At 41.6% G+C, this 18,755-nt stretch overlaps 1 protein-coding gene across 1 annotated transcript in view; it reads right to left on the minus strand.

The window, feature by feature from the left end:
• The window catches only part of LOC122796865 (programmed cell death 6 interacting protein), a 1,552,575-nt gene that overhangs the window by 22,368 nt on the left and 1,511,452 nt on the right, over positions 1-18,755 (minus strand). The window contains exon 16 of the mRNA XM_044065610.1: positions 3,025-3,166. Within this exon, the coding sequence (XP_043921545.1) occupies positions 3,025-3,166 (142 nt within the window). The remainder of the gene's footprint in view (positions 1-3,024; positions 3,167-18,755) is intronic.

Here is an 18,755-nt window from a genome sequence, read left to right on the forward strand (position 1 = left end):
TAAAATGTATCATACTCAAAGTGGTTTCCCCAAATGAAACATCTTCCTCAGAGGTATCCGGGGAGAGGGGAATACTTGTCATCTGAGAACACATCTAATTCAGGTGAGTGGATTTGTGAGGAGTATGCTATGGAATGATCATCAGAATCTGAAGCCCCATTCTCATTCTCAGAGGAATGACTCCAACATAACCTATAAGGAGTGGGGGGAGGAGAAGAAAAGGAAGGAGGCTTGACAGCCTTAACGGCCTTGAATAGGTCCTGAGAGAAGATTATCTGCTCCTTCCTCCCTAGAAGTCTGGGAGGGAATACGCTTCATCTTTTGCCCTTTTTTTTGGGGGGGGGGCATGACATCTACTTGAACTAATCGTGCAGGCTCCGAGCACTGACATACCTCAATAAGAGATACCAGTATCTCTTCCCTTACTAAGATCTGAGGGATACCTTTTGGGTCTTTTGAGATAATGATATGCATTTTACCCTTCTCCGTCCTACCTGCTTAAGCAGTCACCTAGAACATGCTTTTCTCAGATGCCATTCAGGCCACCGGCAGGGTTATGGTAGACGACATCTGAGGAAGTGTTAGCTGTACTACAGGTTCGGCAACCTCAGCAGGTATTTCTAAATCAAACTGGGCAGACTGAACTTCAGGCTTAGGCCTCGAGTGTTTTCTTGGAATGTACAGTACATCAGATATGGAGGGGCCCATCTTTTTTGGCTTGAGCTAATCACTTAAATGCTCGTCTTGAAGAAAGCATTCAATGATGATGACAAACACAAACATGAAGTCTGGGTATGAAGGACGCAGATGAAACAAGATTTGTAATCATGCTCTGTACCTAAACAATAAAGGCACTAAGAGGTCTTTCTAGGGCATCTGCTTATTTCACTCACACTTTCCTATTTGACATCTAGCACAATCAGTGATCAACACAGTAAACCAGACAAGGAAGGTTCCCCAATGGGACACTTACCCAGACCAGTGAAGGTTTACAGTACAAACAACCAAGTTAAGATGAGACCAAGGGGTGCGAGACCTGTGTTTGAACTGGCAACAAGATAGTCTGGGGATTTACAGTCCTATATACACTTACGTAGCCCAATGCTCATGGGCAATTATACGTTGGACATATGGCACCTAGAAGATTTTAGGCTTTGGAACCCCAGCTGGACATCAACAGTGAAAAACACAACCATTTAGAATACAGTAATTTTAGTCAGGTGATCTAACAGAGTGTTGAGGGAGTGATGCAATATTCTAACATGAGAGTGATTAACAAGCAGACTACATTTGAAAAACACAATATTAACAGAATTTTTTTAGGCAATATTATCCAAAATGTATATGTTAAGTTCAATATTGCTGGAGGTAGAATCTTTCTATGCCGCAAGTAAAAATATATACTACAGCTGCATAACTAGGGAAACTAGAGAGAGAGAGATTGTGAGTGAGAGTGTGAGTGTGTGTACGCACTGATGCACTATTAATGGGAGCACAACTAACAGGCAAATTATATTTAAAAAGGGCACTATTAAACTGGGGCCACAGTCTTTAGTGGAGTTAGCAGGCTGGTGCTATGTCCCAAGTCGTATGTGCAAATGGTTAGTGATCAGTACAGCAAAAGGTCAAATGCCAATAAAATCACTTGAGAGGACTTAAGATTATTTATAGCAGTGACTTAAAAGCACTAACATACAGGGCTGGTAATGCAGGCTGAAATCTTTGCTTATCCTCTGTGCAGGCAACTTTTGTTCTTGTAGCCTCATTAATGACTGCCGTCACAGTTGGAAACAATGCACATTAACAGGAAGAATTGTGGCTGCTTGATAGCTGGGGGCTATCAGAGATTTTTACCTACGTTTGTCTTTTTTGTTCCAAAGACCATATCTTTTTTTGCCACAGACAATGCTCTTCAAGCAAAGTCGGAGGTGTCTGTAGTTAAAGACTGTGATGGAACTGGAAGGGAAAATGAGGAGACCTGGACTAAGACAAAACTGGTTTCTCCACCAAAGTTGTTCCCTTTTCACAAATCCTAAAACAGGAATCTGGAATGATAGGGGATGTTGACGTTGGGACCATAATGATTTTAGATGCCACTGAATTTTACCCATGTGGAGTCTGGCCTAAAGGAATCATGAGAATCCTGGATACCATGAATCCTACTATGCTGAGATATTAACTTGCCTTGGCTTGAGCAGAAAACTCAGGACTAGTTTTAGATATGATTTTTTTCTGTGGAAGACAAACTCTTTGAATTGATATCTACGAAACACCAAAGAAAAACAATCCTGTGAGAAGGGGTCAAGCAAAACTTTTGGATGTCCTCCTGAAACCTCAGTATGTGCAGGAGATCTCTCACCCAAGTGAGAGATTCCTGGCACTTTGAAAAAGATGCTAAAAATAAGCAAGTTGCCTAATTAAAGAAAAATGTGAATACCTTGCAGTCTACAGTAAGCTACAATTGAAGTTAGGTACTTTCTGAATACCCTAGGAGCAGTGGATAACCTTAGGGATAATGCAGAGAACTTGAAGTGTAGTCTAAACATAGAAAACATAAAAAAAAATAACTTATGAAATCTGGTGCTACAGGAATGTGACAAGCATCTTTTAAATCTAGGGTCAGTAATAAACTCAAATGAGGAATGCTTACCCAGACACCAAAAGTAGTTTAACAACTTTAAAACAGGAAAAAAAATTAACTTAGTTTTAACAACTTTTTCCCTCAAAAAGTTAAAAGCAACAAAGTCACTGGACAATTGATAGAAAAACTTTTTCCTATTTTAAAAGTAGAACTTTTTCATTAAATGTTAACTTTCTTTCAAGCAATGGAGAAGCATTAGCTGATTGTCAATCCTCAAAAGCCCACAAGAGGAGCACACACACATATATGCACATGAACCCACACCACCGCAACTTAGTCAACAAAACATTTTCCTCATCTGTACAATGGAAAGAAAGAAATTGGGGACAAAAAGGTAAAGACAATTACAAAGATATGCATCTATAGTACTACAGATTACTTACAAATGCAGTTCTGGGAGCTGGGGTAGGAGCTGCATGGCTTGCATCACTAGCTGCTGACACGCTTCCGACACCGGCAGTCTGGTATGCAGGCACTGCTAAAGACGGAGCACTGGGCTCTCGTGCGATACTTTGCTGCAAATCCCTAAGTCAGACAAGAACATGTTACTACAATAAGTAATTCTGGCAATACTTTAAACACATAAGCTCTGTAAAGTAGATTATCCCTGTTGTGCTCTGTAAAGTGGATTATCCTTATCGTAGCCAATCCATTTTGCTATTCTAATACAAAAACAACGGAAGTAAATGCAAACAAAAAATGTGGCATGATAATTCTAACAGAAACAGAAAGGTACGTCTGATACAAAGCCCTGAACAATTCAATTGGTTAGTTTGTCAGCATTCTCCTCCTAGCGCACACATTAAAGATGATCTTAGCAGGCTTCCCCATGAAGTACTTGAGCATGGCACCTCTTGATTTTTTACCCAGTCAAAGGAAACACTAACAAACCACTATTCATATCCATTCTGTAGCCTCATGATGTTACCTAGACAGCTGCTTTCCATACTTGTTGTATACATATTTTGCTAAAAGCTAAGTGTAGTTGGAAGAGGTCAAAAAGCTAGTATTTAGCATTCAGTGCAAAGATAAGTCTAAGGAATAAAATTTACCATCAGATGGACTATCCAAGACAGTGGCAAGAAACTAGCATCTGTTAAAAGCAGCAGTCATTTCCAAGTACTAGTAAAAACCTAAAAAAAAGTGACTTTAATGTTTACAATTTTTGGATTTGTTTTAATTTTTACTGCACCTGTTTAGGTCAAGGTCCACTACAACACAGAAACACAGAGTCAACTACAGCAGCTTCATTCTACATTTTCTGCTATGCCATTTTTTTTTCTCTTTGCACTAACCAGATAAAGATAAGCCAAAAGGATGAAAAGAAGAACTCTTTACCCAAGGCAGAAATTCAGAAGTTTAAAAGCTAAAATGGAAGTACCAGCAACATGAAAACACTAAGGAAATCCATCTTTGAAAGATGATCTAAGATACTATTTAAATATACAAAAATAAAGTTGTCTGTCCATGAACTAGAAGAAAAAAGAAAGACGGGCTAAAATAGAACTTCAATCTCCGAGCTGGAAGACAGAATAATGAATTAACATTCGATATCTACTAAAATGTTACAGAAAAAAAACTGGGTTAACAGGCACAGTCGGACACAAAACCTGCTTATTCAACATCTTTCTGAGATATTTAGTCAAAACTTTATTGACTTAAGCTGTGCAAGAATTTTTTTTCAGATCTAAATAATTCAACCACCACAGACATGATATTATGGTACAGTGTGCATACTGTACCCTTTGTGTCCCTGCTTCAGCTCAGACTCCATGAAAGGCCTACAACAAAAGATGAATTTTTGAACATAATACTGCAATTTTCAGAGCTGTAACCTAAGCAAGGTTACACCTTGAATGTATAGTTGTGTAAAATCTTACCATAACAGAAGATGTCCTTCTCTTCACTGAAGTAGTATTCATAACTTAAGGGATCACTTGCCAAGAACAGCCCGATGTCCGGCCAGTATACCAAAGCCTTTAGTACTTATAGGCACTGTATGTCACAAGTACACTCCCTGTGTAAGGACTAGGGCATAAAGGCGACATATGGAAGCGCATAATCAGAACTCAAAAAGACCCAGGAGGAAGAGAATGTTCCTAGGGACAAGAAACACGTGCATCCAGACAGAGGAAAAACAAGAGACCCGCAACCAGGACAGCAAGAAAGTACAGGCTAGAGGAGAGGGGGAAGGAAGGAGGGAGGGATGGAGTGAATACTGCAGCAGTAACGAGAAAAGCCAGCTCTGGCCCTGGAAATAACATCCAACTTGTTAAACTTAGTGAAGGTATGAACGTAAAACCATGTAGCAGCCTCAAGAATGTAACTTGCATTCAGCCCCTTGAAAAAAGCACCAGAGGAGGAAACAGCCCTGGTAAAACAAGTCTTTACAGAGGATGAAAGACACTTCCCATGAAAAGAATAACAAAAGTAAATAGCCTTAGAAATCTGGGATGAGATGGTTTTCTTAGAAACAGACAAACCCAAAGACCTGGGATGAAAGTTTTTCAGTTTTGTGAATCTCCTTACTTATCTGAATATCGGAGCTGTTTATGCAAATCCAAGGTGTGAAGTACATTCACACTGGCAGACTGTGGAAAAGGAAAAAAAGGAAGGCAAAAGAATAGACTGATTAAGAGACAACTCACCGAACATCTTGGACATAAAAGGAAGGAATATTGTGAAGAGAGACCCTGTCATTGTGAGAAACTAAAACAGGAGGAAAAGCCATGAGAGCCTGAAGCTCAGAAATTCTCTAAGCTGAAGTGAGCTCTAAAAGAACAACAGTCTTCCAAATGCAATGTCGTGATTTTTCAAGAACAAAACTGAGGTCCCAGGAAGGCAGAACTGGCTTCCTGGGTGGCCTAATATGAAAGACTCCTTTAAGAAACTGCTTGACCTCAAATCTAGAGGACAGAGGAAGTGCGAAGGGCAGACAAGAAGAAATTGCTGACAGGTCAGCTTTACTTGAAGAATATGACAACCCAGCATGGAGCAGATCACACAAATAAGAGACAATCATAGGAACCTGCAGTGAGATAAGGGTTCCTGGTTTCGAAAGAGGCACCAGATAGAAAATCTTTTCCATTTGGACAAATATGATTACCTGGCAGTGGGTTTCCTGGCCTCCGGCTGGACCTGATGCATGTCCTCAGAAAAAAGGTCCTAAAAGGGATCAAAATCCTATTACACACAGCTTCAGTTGAAGTGTGGACAAGTAAGGATGGATAAGAGACCCCTTCGCCTTGTGTGAGAAGGTCCACCTGATGAAGTAACTTGTGGTGATTGCTCCTGGACAAGTGAGAAGGAAGGGGGGAACCAATGCTGTTTGGGCCAAAACAAAGTCACCAGCAAAATTTTGGGGGAGTCTTGCCTGATCTTGTGCAAGACTCTCACAACAAGAGGGAAGGCATACAGAAACATCCACTTCCAAGGAAGACAGGGCATCCACTTTCCAAACGAGATGACCTGGGACTCTCAAACAGAATAGAGAAAGTTATCTGTTCAGAGGGGAGTCAAAAAGATCTACACTGGGCTACAAGGGAATGTAAGCTGCCTGAAGAGTCACTTGATACTGGACAGCTAAATCCCAGATATGAAGAGCTAGTCTGCAAAGAGGACAAGGTGTTGTACCCCCTTGCCTGTTGGCATACCACATCACAGTGGTATAGTACGTGAAAATCTTAAGGGGCCCAGGATGAAAGAGAGAATGAAAAGCCTGAAGAGCCAGAACCAGGGCCCTCATCTCCTTTACGTTGTTGTGGTCTGACCTCTGATGGAGAGGCTAAAGACCCTGAACTGAGAGAGCTGAAGGACATCCTCATCCCCTGTCTGAAGTATCTATAAAGCGATCTTGAATCAGAGCTGGAACTTGGAAATTCAGCTCCTGGTTGAGTGTGAGTTGATGAACTCACCACTGAAGCTCGAGCTTGAGACAAGGGAGGAAGGGGACTGCGAAGTCTAGGGAGTGCCAATGTTGAAGCCATACTGCCCTGAGGTACTGGTGTAGCATTCTCATATGGAGCCTGGCCAGAGGAAGCATGACAATGAGAATGGTGGAAGCCATAAACTCGTGAGTCTTGAGAAAGTCCCTGGCTGTGACTGAATCCAGGGAAAGAAGAGACTGGAAAAAGGCAATAGAAAACAGCGTCTTAGGAACAGGCAGTGATGCCAGCATGGGGATGACCTGGATCCTACAACCAAGAAAAACAATCCTGAGAAGAGGTCAGAACTGATTTTTGAAAGTTTATGGTGAACCTCAGGCTCTTTGACAGGAAAATAGCAAACTAGAGATCCTGAACCAGAGCTTGGGGTGAGGAAGAAGATATGAACCCTTCTCAGCCTCTAGAAAGCAACTGGAGAGAGGCATTTGATGAGGATCCTTTGGCCAGTAGAAAGGCCAAAGGGCAAAGCAGAGAACTGAAAATGCAAGGAAGTAACACAAACTTAAAAACTTCCTGAAAAGGGAATGGATGGGGCTATGAAAGTAGGCATCCTTGAGATCTAGAGAGACCAGAAAGACCTGGGAAGGAAGTTGGGGAATAAGATGTGAAGAGACAATATCTGAAAGGAAGGAATCCTGAGAAAGGTGTTGAGCTGGGAAAGGTCGAGAATTGGTCTACAAGTGCTCTCCTTCCTGGGAACCAGAAATATACTGCAGTAAAACCCCTCCCTACCTGGGCAAGGGGGGGGTACAGCTTGAATTGTGTCCTGGACCAAAAGGAGAATGAAGCACCTCTGGAAAGAAAGGAAGCTGTTCACAAGGAGGTTGAGGGATGCCCAAAATGGGAGGAAGGGATTTCCAAACCATGAAATACCTTTGGTGGATAACATACAGAACCCCAAGAGTCTGTGGTGATTCTCAAACAGTCTGTAAAGGGACAGGGAAAGATGAACAAATAAAGGGACCCGACCGAGGGAAAAGCAAATTGTCCAATAAATCCTGGCTTGTCCTGAAAGACAATTTCTGGTAAGTAGGTGTTTGAGTCAACTTAGCAAAAAGTATACTTTTAGAACCCTTTTTGCCTTTGGGTGAAGGATGAGACAAACCTGCCTACAAAAGCTAATTTGGAAGGGTAATTCCTTTGAAAGTATGGAACTGGAGAAACAAACATGTTTCAGCTCCAGAAAGGCCCTGTTCTTATCCTGGAGAGCCTTAAAAAGGTCAGCAGCAGCACCAAAAACATTTTAACTATCCATTGATGCATCCAACAATTTGCAAGGCCTGAATACAAAGGCACGAGTCACGCCTCATGACAGAATCAAATACTGCGCCCTGGAAGAAGCAATCAGCAGCATCATAACTGCACTTAACAGAAGGGTAGGCAACTTCAGAGGTGGAACCCAACAAGTAAAGGGCAGAAGCCTTCCATCAGCCTCTGGAAGATGAGGGATTACCTGAAGAAACCTGAGGAAGGATAAAGTGGCTACAGTATAAACCTTCTTGCCTAGCCTCTCCATGGCCTACCACTCTTCTCCGAGCGAAGTAGCTTGGTAGAGGGGGCAAAAGCTTGGGTTTGTGTAAACAGACAGACACTACAGAAGGATCAGCAGGGTATCTGTACAAGAATTTATGTGAATCAGGCACCTTGTAAAACCTGTCAAGTTTCTTGGGAGCTGGGGGCTGAGAATCAGGAGCTATAGAAGCTGCTAAGAAAGTACCCAGAAGGGCAGCCAGAAGAGGGGAACAGCAAGTTTGGGAGACTCCATTTTAAGAAGCTCATAATACCTCTTCTAGATATCCGAAACTGCAGAGCAATCCTACTTAAAGGATTCCATCATACGGGTACCTGTGTCCCAAAGATGAGGCCCTCTGAAGGGGAATCTGGACTAATGGAATCCTCTTCCAATGAATCATAATTCCCAAGGTCTGTTAAGAGGAGTGGAAGACCAAGGAAGGATAGACACAGACACCCCTTAAGGAGGCTTTAAGGCCATTAAAGAATTAAACAACCCCTGAGTAAAATCCTGACATTCATGTTGGAGATCCTTAACTGCAGGGGAAAGATGCTTGGTTTTCGGTTTCTTTTTCAGTGAGATGTCTGCATGAAACACCCAAGGAAGGTCAGACCCTTGGTAACACTAAATAAGCTCAGTAGGGACCTCCTTTACTCGCTAAAATCTGTGGAATCCCTCCTCAGTTCCTCAGATATAATCAGCCTAGGTCCTTCCCCTCAATGTCTGAAGCAGACATTTGTAAAGCCTCAGAGGACATGCCAGGAGTAGGATCTATGTCAGCCTCCAACAGGGTCATGGCAAAGGAATCCGAAGCAACCACTGGTCAATCCTATGGACTTCGAAAGATACGCCTGGGGGTGGGTGGACAGAACCTGCATCAGGCCTAAGTTTTTTGACCTTTTTCTTGGCAGACGGTTGACCCTCGAGATGGGAAGACTTTGCCATAGCACCTTGAGCGAACAGCTTAAGACATTGTTTTTCTAGGTAAATAGATAAGGAGGAGAGATGACTATGTAAGGTCTTAGGGACAAATGCTGGGCAGAGAGAACACTGTGTATGGTCGTGGGAAATACATTCAGACTGAAGCTCGACTGGTGGCAAAGAAGCTCTGAGTGTGTGAATCTGTATGTCACCTTTATGCCCTATGCCTTGCGTGGGGAACTTACTTGTGAAATACAGCACTATAAGTACTAAACACTTTGACATACTGGCTGGACTTTGGGCTATCCTTGCCAGGAGATCCCCAAGGTTATTTATACTGCAAACAGTGATATAGGACATATGCTGTGTTTCGCAGGACTTAAAATATGAGATGAAACATGAGAGACTATAACCATCCTAATTAAAAAGTTTCTCTAATTTCTTAACATGATGCCCAGTAGCTCTTTAGTTTTCCACATATGGATTTCAATCACATATTTAGATATTCCCAGGAACTCCAAAGTAGACACTACAGGTCTGTTCTGAAAAATACCTCTCTCCTCTGTGATGCTGCTCTAGCACTTGCAAAATTTTTCCAAACGTATTCATTCCCTCTTAAAAGGAAGTTTGTTCAAATGTTACAGTCTTCTATAGGCACACAAGTTATCTGTTCCATTATAGACTAACTTTAGGTACCTGCTGCTGTCTAGGATGTTAGATACAAAGAAAAGAAATGGTCTTTAAATGTCTTAAGTGCAGTTTGATTAAACTATTTCTTCCTGGTAATGCAGCTGGAAAGTGTGCAGCATGTGACTTATGTGAGACATCAACACTCTCCTGAGAAAGTAACAATTCTGCAGAGACAGTTTGTTCAGAAGTGTAACCTCATCACCAATACTGCAGGACAGCATCACTCTCTCTGTAAGTACTTGTATGCCAAATATAGACATGCATTTATATGTGTAGACAGACTTCCTTTGCTCTGTACTTCGTCCCACCTCCAATACTTAGGACTGTGGCATTCTCTCTCAGTAAGGACACATTTGCCGAATACACAATTATTTCCTCGACTGCAAAACTTATGTTTCCTAAGGTGCTTTTTACAGTGTTTTCATGTTACCTAACTTAAAAGTGCAATATTCTGTAGTTCTCTCTTGAATACCTGTTTTACAAAAGCTGATTTCTCCTGCAACTTTTTTTTTCTCTCTTTCAGTCTCCCCTCATTCCCTGCAACTTTCAGCCTCTAGAGTACTTTCTACAGCCCTTTACCAACACTTCAATCCATAGCTGTACAGGACTCATTAAACTGTCTTAAAATCATGCAGGACTAACATTTTTATTACTGCACTACAAATAAAAATATACCTCAGTGCTCTTTTAAAACTGAAAAAGAGAAACATATTTGTGATCTTGCAATAAAGATCTACATCTACAAAATACACCCCTGCCAGCATCATAGCAACTATTTATTATTATTTTTTTTTCTAAACCGAATGTCCTCTTTGGGGCAGGCATACTGACATGACCTTGTTTCTTGGAAAGCTACTTTTTGCACATTATGTGCTCCAAGTGCACAGTTGATAAGATTTTCCCCGGCCACTTCCATGAAGTCACACAATTCCTTTCAATTAGAATGAAAGCAGTCAAACTGTTAAGCTTGAGAGTCCTCAGTAAATGTGTCAGTGAATGGTTTGGAGTGGTTCTATGTTTCCTAAAATTGTGTTGCACAACATTTTTAAAAAAGGTGCATGTAAGTGTGTAAAAGAAACAGCTGAAATAATTTTTTTTTAAAAATGGAAATATGCGAGTTTCTGCCTCCTAGTCTACTATCCAGAGTCAGCCATAACACCATATTTCCTAACTTGCAAAATTTGCTGAAGTTGCTCTCAGGTTTGTCCAGCCTCACACTACAAAAGCCTCAACAAGTTTATAGCCCCAAGATAGGGCAAAACAGCAGCTGTAATTTCAAATGTGAAAGGCACATCAAGGGCAAAGAAGGCATATTCCTACAGAAAGTATCATGAGATTTCATTCACAGTGAAGGTGATGACTAGGACAGAAATGCCAGTGAAGGGAAGCTATTGTTAAGTTACGCTTTTTAATATGTGGCAATTAAGATCATTCAGAAATGGGGGAAAGGCACTCTCTACAATGCCTTTTCCAGAATTTCTGGGCAGGTAAGGAAGTATGTCTAATTTGTTGTTTTATGTTATTTTGATTGTGTACTGATATTAGTGCATTACACAGTTTAAGTTGATGCAGCAAATCATATTCATGCGTTACAGAATGTATGCGTATATCATCTTCCTTAAAACAACTTTTACTCCATTATGTTGGCAGTGTGCCAAATGAATGTCTACTATCAGCATTTATGCTGTTAAAATGAGCTCCCCTCATCAGTAAAATGCACAGTAAGCAGCATTTTTTAGTGAAGAAAAATAAGTAGTAAACTGTTATCTCATCTCTCTCCCATCTAGTTGGCTAAACAGTGCTAAATTAATTTTTTGCATTCTGAACTTATGTAACAGTTCATATTGCACATGTGATGTTTCAAGTGTTCTTAAAAAAAATTAACTATTTCCTCACTGGTTGTCATGACAAGTGATTTGGTTTTGTCTAAGGCAGCTTGATGTGGGCAGGAATTGAAAACAAAAATGAAAGTAATGAACTCGCCATAGTGATAGATTTGTGTTGACTGTTTCCATCCTTCCTCAACAGATAGGTTTCGGATCCGACCTCTTGTCTGTCTTTGGACATTTTTTATTTATTTACTTATTGACATTTGATTACTGGGGAAGTCCGACTGGGTAGAAGGCCATTTTCAGTGGAGGTCCGGACAGAAAAGCTCCAAATTATTACAAAACATTTTAACAAAAATAATTTTACAAGTAAAACAAAACCATCTGTAGTTTAAATAATTGTAACAAATCAGACATAATATAAAAACATTGGTTAAGAATTGATACGAGGTACATGACAAAAATTGACAATCTAATATTTAGAGAAGTTTTACACTTTGTATGGAAATTAAAGGTACGTTAGTCTAATACAAACAGGAATTGCAAAATGAAGTGAGGGAAAAAAAGGCTTATGTTATAATCAGAGAGAAAAGTCAGGGAAGAGAATTAGATAGCAGTAAGGAAATAAGTGAAGAAGGGAGTGTACAGATGTATAAGGAATGAAAAAGTACTTGTTCACATTTAGGGGATACAGTTTATCCTGGATTTGAGCAAGAACAGAGCCAGATTTTTAATAGGAGGTCTTTCACAGTGGTTTTGAAAGGTGGGAAGGAGGGTATAGACCTGACAGATACAGGTAAGGAGTTCCAAGCCTTAGCAACTTTATATAATTACAGAACAGAGCCAGATGATTTGTCAGGTTTGTAGACAGGAGTTTTTGGTCACTGGACTGCAACGAGTGAATGGAAACAGTTGTGTAGAAAGTTTTTAGTGCTGAACAGGCAGATGGATGCTGGATAATTTCATAGGTAGTAAGAAGTTGTGTATATGTGAATTGATATGACAGTTCTAACCAATTTAGACTTTTCAGTGCTATACACACAGTGGTGGGTTCTGAAAGGGATATGTGCTGCAAATTTAGCAACTTTACTATTGCACTGCTCAAGTTTTAATTTTTGTGAAGCCTGGAGGTTAGTAAGGATAGAAGTGCCATAAAGAAGAGTGGGGAAAAGATAAATAGTGGCAAGTAAAGTTTTAGTTGCACTGGTGAGAAAATTTTTGGCTCTGTAAAGCATCCCTAGTTTTTGATGAATTTTTCTTATGCAGTTTTGTATATGCAGGTTGAATGCAAGATTATCACCCACTATCACCCTTAATATTTTGCTATGAGAGGTGACGTCAACAGTTGTGCTATCAACAGAGAGAACTTAAAATGTTTTTTCATGAGACAGTTCTTTTTTTAGGTTCAGCATGAGTTGAGAGTTAAGAAGCTGTGTTTCAGTGGCTGCTACTGTTTCCCCAAGTGATTTTTTTGGAAGCATGCCATGTTGTCAGATGTACACGAGTGTGGAATCATCTGCATATTGTATTAGGGTGGCCTGTTGTGTTAATGTATAGAGGGTGGTTGTGAAAATGTTAAAGAGAAGGGGACCATGGATAGAGCCTTGTGGTACACCGGTGGTGACAGGGAGGTAAGGAGAGAGCATGGAGTGCTATTTTACTGACTGACACCTAATGAACACACAGCTTTTGAACCACAGAAGGGTGGGCTGAGAGACACTTAGTAAGGACATCTGAAGTAGAAGTTTGCTGTGACAAACTATGTCAAAAGCTTTAGACAAGTCTAGAAAGGAAGAGACTAGTTTGCTATTACCTCTAGCCTTATTGACAGTATCTATACAGGTTAGAAGGGCAATGCTAGTACTATGGGAAAGGCAGAAGACATGTTGTGTAGGGCATAGGATTTTTTCCCACAGAAAATAGTCTAGCAATTGTTTTTTAATACATTTTTCAAGTATTTTGGCGAGTGGAAATAAGATTGCTATAGGCCTAAAGTCATTAATGTCTGCTGAATTTCCTCCTTTGTGCAGAAGGATAATGTGTGACTTTTTCCAGAGAGAGTGAACATGGGATTTCTGGACTGACCTATTAATAAGGACTGAGAAAGTACAGTTGTGTACCTACCATAAATGTAGATGTTAGAGTGTATTCACTGTTGCAGTCATTACAATTGGGTTATCCTGCTGGCAGGCTACCCGCAGTCGGCCTGAATTCCAAAGTCTAGGTCCGGCGTCGGTTGCTGTCGCCTCTTCCCTGACGTCAGTGCGCCAGGGGTATAAAAGATGCAGTTGACGCCATTTTCTTCAGTTTTTCTTGCCCCAGATGTCAGGTGCCCCCAAAAGGGTAGGCTAAAAATATGACAATAAAGCATGCATGCACCAAAGTAAATTATTCCTTCATCTACAAGCAAATACACCACCAAGGTTGTATAGAATAGAGAAGCACAGATAAGTTCCAGCAAAGATAAGGGGGATGGTGGGTGGGTAACCTGGACTGCAACAGTGAATACACTCGAACATCTACATTTATGGTAGGTACACAACTGTACTATGCTCATCGTACCATGTTCATCGTGTTTTACTGTTGCAGTCATTACAATTGGGTTGAATCCCAAAGCTAAGGCTGGGAGGCTGGAGCTAAATAGCATTAAGAGCGGCTATGAGGCTCTGCAGAACTGCAGTGGCAAAGCCTGCCCTGGATTTAGAGTAGAGTGGTAAGTGATAGTGCTTTGTAAAAGTGTGCACTGAACTCCAGGTTGCTGCCTCTAAAATGTCTTTGGTTGGTACTCCTCTGAGGAAGGCTGCTGAAGTGTCTGCTGCTCTGGTTGAATGTGGCCTAATGCCCTTAGGCACTGATTTGCCATGTTGTGAATAACAGAAACAAATGCATTGGCCTATCCACTTTGAAATAGTCTGCTTTGAGATAGCCTTTCCTTGTGATCCTGCAGCATATGCCACTAGTAATTGCTCAATTTTTCTGAAAGCTTTGGTTCTGTCCAAGTAGAACCGCAGATGTCTGTGTATGTCCAAAGAATGCATAAGTCTCTCACCCTTATTCTGTGGGTTTGGATAAAAGGTAGGCAAGTGAATAGTTTGGTTAAGGGCCACACTGGACACTACTTTAGGTATAAATGTCGGGTTTGCCCTCAGAGAAACCCTATCTGGATGATAAAAGGTTCCACAGCCATGAGTGCCTGTAGCGCTGAGATTTGTCTTGCAGAGGTTATTGCTAGGAGCAGAGCTGTTTTCCAAGATAAAAATTTAATGTCAGCTGTAGTGGCTGGCTCAAAAGGAGGCGGAGTGAGTTTTTCCAAGACATAATTGAGGTCCCATGCAGGTATTGGTGATCTCCTTGGAGGCCTTAAATTTTTGGCACCTCTGAGGTACTGCCTTAGTAAAGGATGAGAAAAAATAGGTGGCTCTGTATTGTAATGAGCTGAAATGGCAGAGGCATGAATCTTAATAGATGAAAAGGATAGGCCTTTGTCCAACATCTCAGTTAAGTATTGCAAAATCTGAGGAATATTTGGTACAATCGTGTCACTTCCTTGTGCCTGGTTCCAAGCACAGAATCTCTTCCATTTTTCAGCATAAGATTTTCTGGTACTAGGCCTCCTGGCCTCCAAAATAATACCCATCACCGCTTTAGAAAGAGGTGTGTTTTGAATGACTACATTATCTGCCATGCTGCCAGATTTAAAGTCTTGAGTTCGCTGTGCAGGATCTGATTGTTTTGTTGGGACAGTAAGTGAGAAATTTGAGGTAATGTCCAGGCAGGGCATTGAGACAGGTTCCTTAGGATTGGGTACCAGTGCTGGCGGGGCCAGTCTGGGGCAATCGGTAGCAGTTTTAGCTTCTCTTGTCTGACCTTTAGGATTACCTTGGGGAGGAGAGGCAGTGGAGGAGACATATACTGTTAAGTTTTTCCAGCAGAAAGATAGAGCATCCACTTTCCATGCTTGCTTGTGATAAGTCCTTGTGCAGAATTGTCTGTAGTTGGCAGTTGTGAGGGGAGGCATATAGATCTATGTCAGGGCATCCCCATTTCCTTGTTATCATGTTGAAGACTTGCGGATCCAATTTCCACTCGTGGGGATCCATGAGGTTTCTGCTTGGTACGTCTGCCAGAGTATTTATCTTTTCTGGCAGGAATTGTGCCTGGAGATGTACTTGGTAAGTCAATGCTGTGTCCCACAAAGTCATGGCTAGTCTGCAAAGGGGACAGGAATGAGATCCTCCCTGCTTGTTTATATACCACATGACTGTAGTACTGTCCATGTTTATCAGTAGTTGTCCCAGATGAAGTTGATCCTTGAAGGCTGTCAAGGCATTCTGAACAGCTAGCATCTCTTTTTCATTGATATGTAGATGCATTTGGCTTGCGGACCATGTACCCTGATTACATCTTCCTGTCATGTACCCCCCCCCCCCCAGGCATAATCTGATGCATCTGTTGTTAATGCCAGCCTGGCTGAGGGTAAAGTGAAAGGCCTTTGCCCACCATCAAAACTCCTGTTGCAGGCAGGGAATAAGGGTAATTGTTGTTTCCAGGCTGTGGCAATGTTGAGTCCAAACACTTTTTAGATACCACTGAAGTTTCCTCATATGCAGTCTTGCATATGGAATTAGAAGAATGCAGGATGCCATGAAGCCCAAAGTCTGCAGAATTTTTCTTGCAGATAACTGGGCCTTTGTTGCCAACAGTCTGAAATAAGTAGTCAGTTGCCTTTGTCTGGCGTGAGATAGGCCATCTGGGCAGCTGTATTTAAGCTTGCACCCAGGAATATTATCTCTTGTGAGGGTACTAGTTTTGATTTATTTTCGTTTACTGTGTACCCTAGGCATGTTAGTAATCTTGTTACAAAAACCAGATGCTGTAGTAGAATGTCCTTGTTCTCTGCTTGAATGAGGCAGTCGTCCAAGTAAGGATATATCTGTATTCCTCTTTGTCTGCAGAATGCAATTACTGGAGCCAGGCATTTTGTGAAGACCCTGGGCGCAGCAGATAAGCCAAAGGGCAGTGCAGAGAATTGGTAGTGCATTGAGCCAGCTATGAATCTGAGGTATCTTCTGCATGACTGTATGATTGGGACATACAGGTATGCCTCTTTTAGGTCTAAGGTCACAAGCCTATCCTTCCTGCCCAGCATGGGCAGAAGCTGCTGCAGCGTCAACATTTTGAATTTTAGAATTTCCAGATATGTGTTTAGAATTGATAGGTCAAATACTGGTCTCCAGGCTTTGTCCTTTCTGGGCACCAAGAACAGTTGAGTAAAATCCTTGTCCCTGCTCTTGCTCTGATACTTACTGTATGGCCCTCATGTCTATGAGGGATGAAACTTGCTTTTGTGCCTCTGCCCATTGATTTTTTGGCAGGTCTGGCAAACTGTGCCCCCTTGGCAGGGTATGAAAGTGAAACTTGAAGCCTTGTGACACTATATTCAAGACCCATTTGTCCTGGGTTATTATGTGCCAATTTTGATGAAAAAGTGCTAGTTTTCCCCCTAATGGTGCTGCCATTAGATAAGTGCTTGGCGCAGGCAGGCGGAAGTCATTGGGACTGTCTCCTGTATGGCTGTGATTTGTCTTCTCCGCTTTTGGAGGAAGAAGCACCCCATTGTTTAGACCTGTATGTGCCTTGGGGCTGGGATCTACCTCTAGGGCATCTGTATCTGCCCCTTTGTGGCCTGTCTGACACTGGAAAGGACCAATTCTTTGTAGGCCAGTGTCAGCTAAATCTTGGTGGTTGTACCTGTAAGAAATCTTTGACGGTTTGCATAGATTTTGCTTTGTCCTCCATTTTCTTCAACACCAAACAAAGTTTCATGCTATAATGGAGCATCTAATAATTTTGCTTTAACATGATCAGGCAAATTCTGTTCCTTTAACCAAGCATGCCTCCTGATGACAGAACCAGTAACAGTGGCCCTGCAGGCCTCCTCCAAAGAATCAAAACCACACTGCAAAGTATGTTTTCCAACTTGTTCAGCTGATTGCAATAAATCCTGCATTTCTTTGTTTTCTGCACATTCAGAATTTATCAACATTTTCTGTTTTAGCAGTGACATAATATATTGCTGATACTTACGCATATGAAACTGACAATTTAAAGCCCTTATAGCCAAGGTTGCAGAAGTGTAAATCTTTTTTCCCCATCTGTCCAGTGCTCTAGAATCCCTGTCAGAGGGGGTAGGGTTTTTTTCAGTGGAAGCCTTGACTGCTTTGGGACCCTGAGAGATAAGTTTCTGGGTCAGCAGCAGGGTTTTTAAAAAGAAATTTATGTGAATCAGGAAAGGACAGTTTTGTACCTACCATAAATGTAGATGTCTGATAGATATGCAACTGCAGTCATAACATATGGGTTGTCCTGCCTCAGGCAGCCCTCGGTCGGCCGGATTTCAAAGTCTGGGTCCGACGTCGGCTGATGTCGCATTTCTCTCCGACGTCAGAGCGGCTGGAGTATATAAGCATCAGCCGACGCGATTTTCTTCAGTGTTTCTTGCCCCAGATGCCAGGTGCCCTCCAAGGAAGGCTGTAATCAAATTGGAAGACAAAAACAGGATTCCAGACAAATAAGTATGCAATAAACAGATACACCATAACAGATATCCCCAACTAAGAGAAACAGGGATAGGAGTGGACCCAAGGCATAGAGGGGTATGGAGGGAGGGAAAATCAGACTGCAGTTGCATATCTATCGGACATCTACATTTATGGTAGGTACAAAACTGTACTATGTCCTTCAAGAATGCAACTGCAGTCATAACATATGGGTTGAATACCATAGCTTAGCTGGGGGAGGAGAAATGCTCTAGGAAAGAGATGGTGTGGCAATCAAACCCTGCAGGACTGCCGAAGCAAAGCCTGCTCTGGATCTGGAGTATAAAGCGAGATTGTAGTGTTTGGAGAATGTATGCACGGAGCTCCATGTAGCAGCTTCTAGAATGTCTTTTGTAGGCACCCCTCTTAAGAATGCTGTAGAGGTGGCTGTAGCTCTGGTGGAGTGTGGTCTGACATTGGCTGGAACATTCTTCCCATGGAAGGAATAACAAAATCTGATGCAATGTCCAATCCATTTTGAAATAGTCTGTTTGGAAATTGCTTTTCCTTGTACTCCAGGGGCATAAGCTACAAAAAGCTGATCAGACTTCCTACTGGTCCTGGTTCTGTCCAGGTAGTAGCGAAGTTGTCTGTGAATGTCTAAGGTATGCAACAGTC

Source organism: Protopterus annectens, chromosome 3.part0 (assembly GCF_019279795.1).
Source record: "Protopterus annectens isolate FY-2018-M chromosome 3.part0, PAN1.0, whole genome shotgun sequence".
Taxonomy (NCBI): domain Eukaryota; kingdom Metazoa; phylum Chordata; order Ceratodontiformes; family Protopteridae; genus Protopterus; species Protopterus annectens.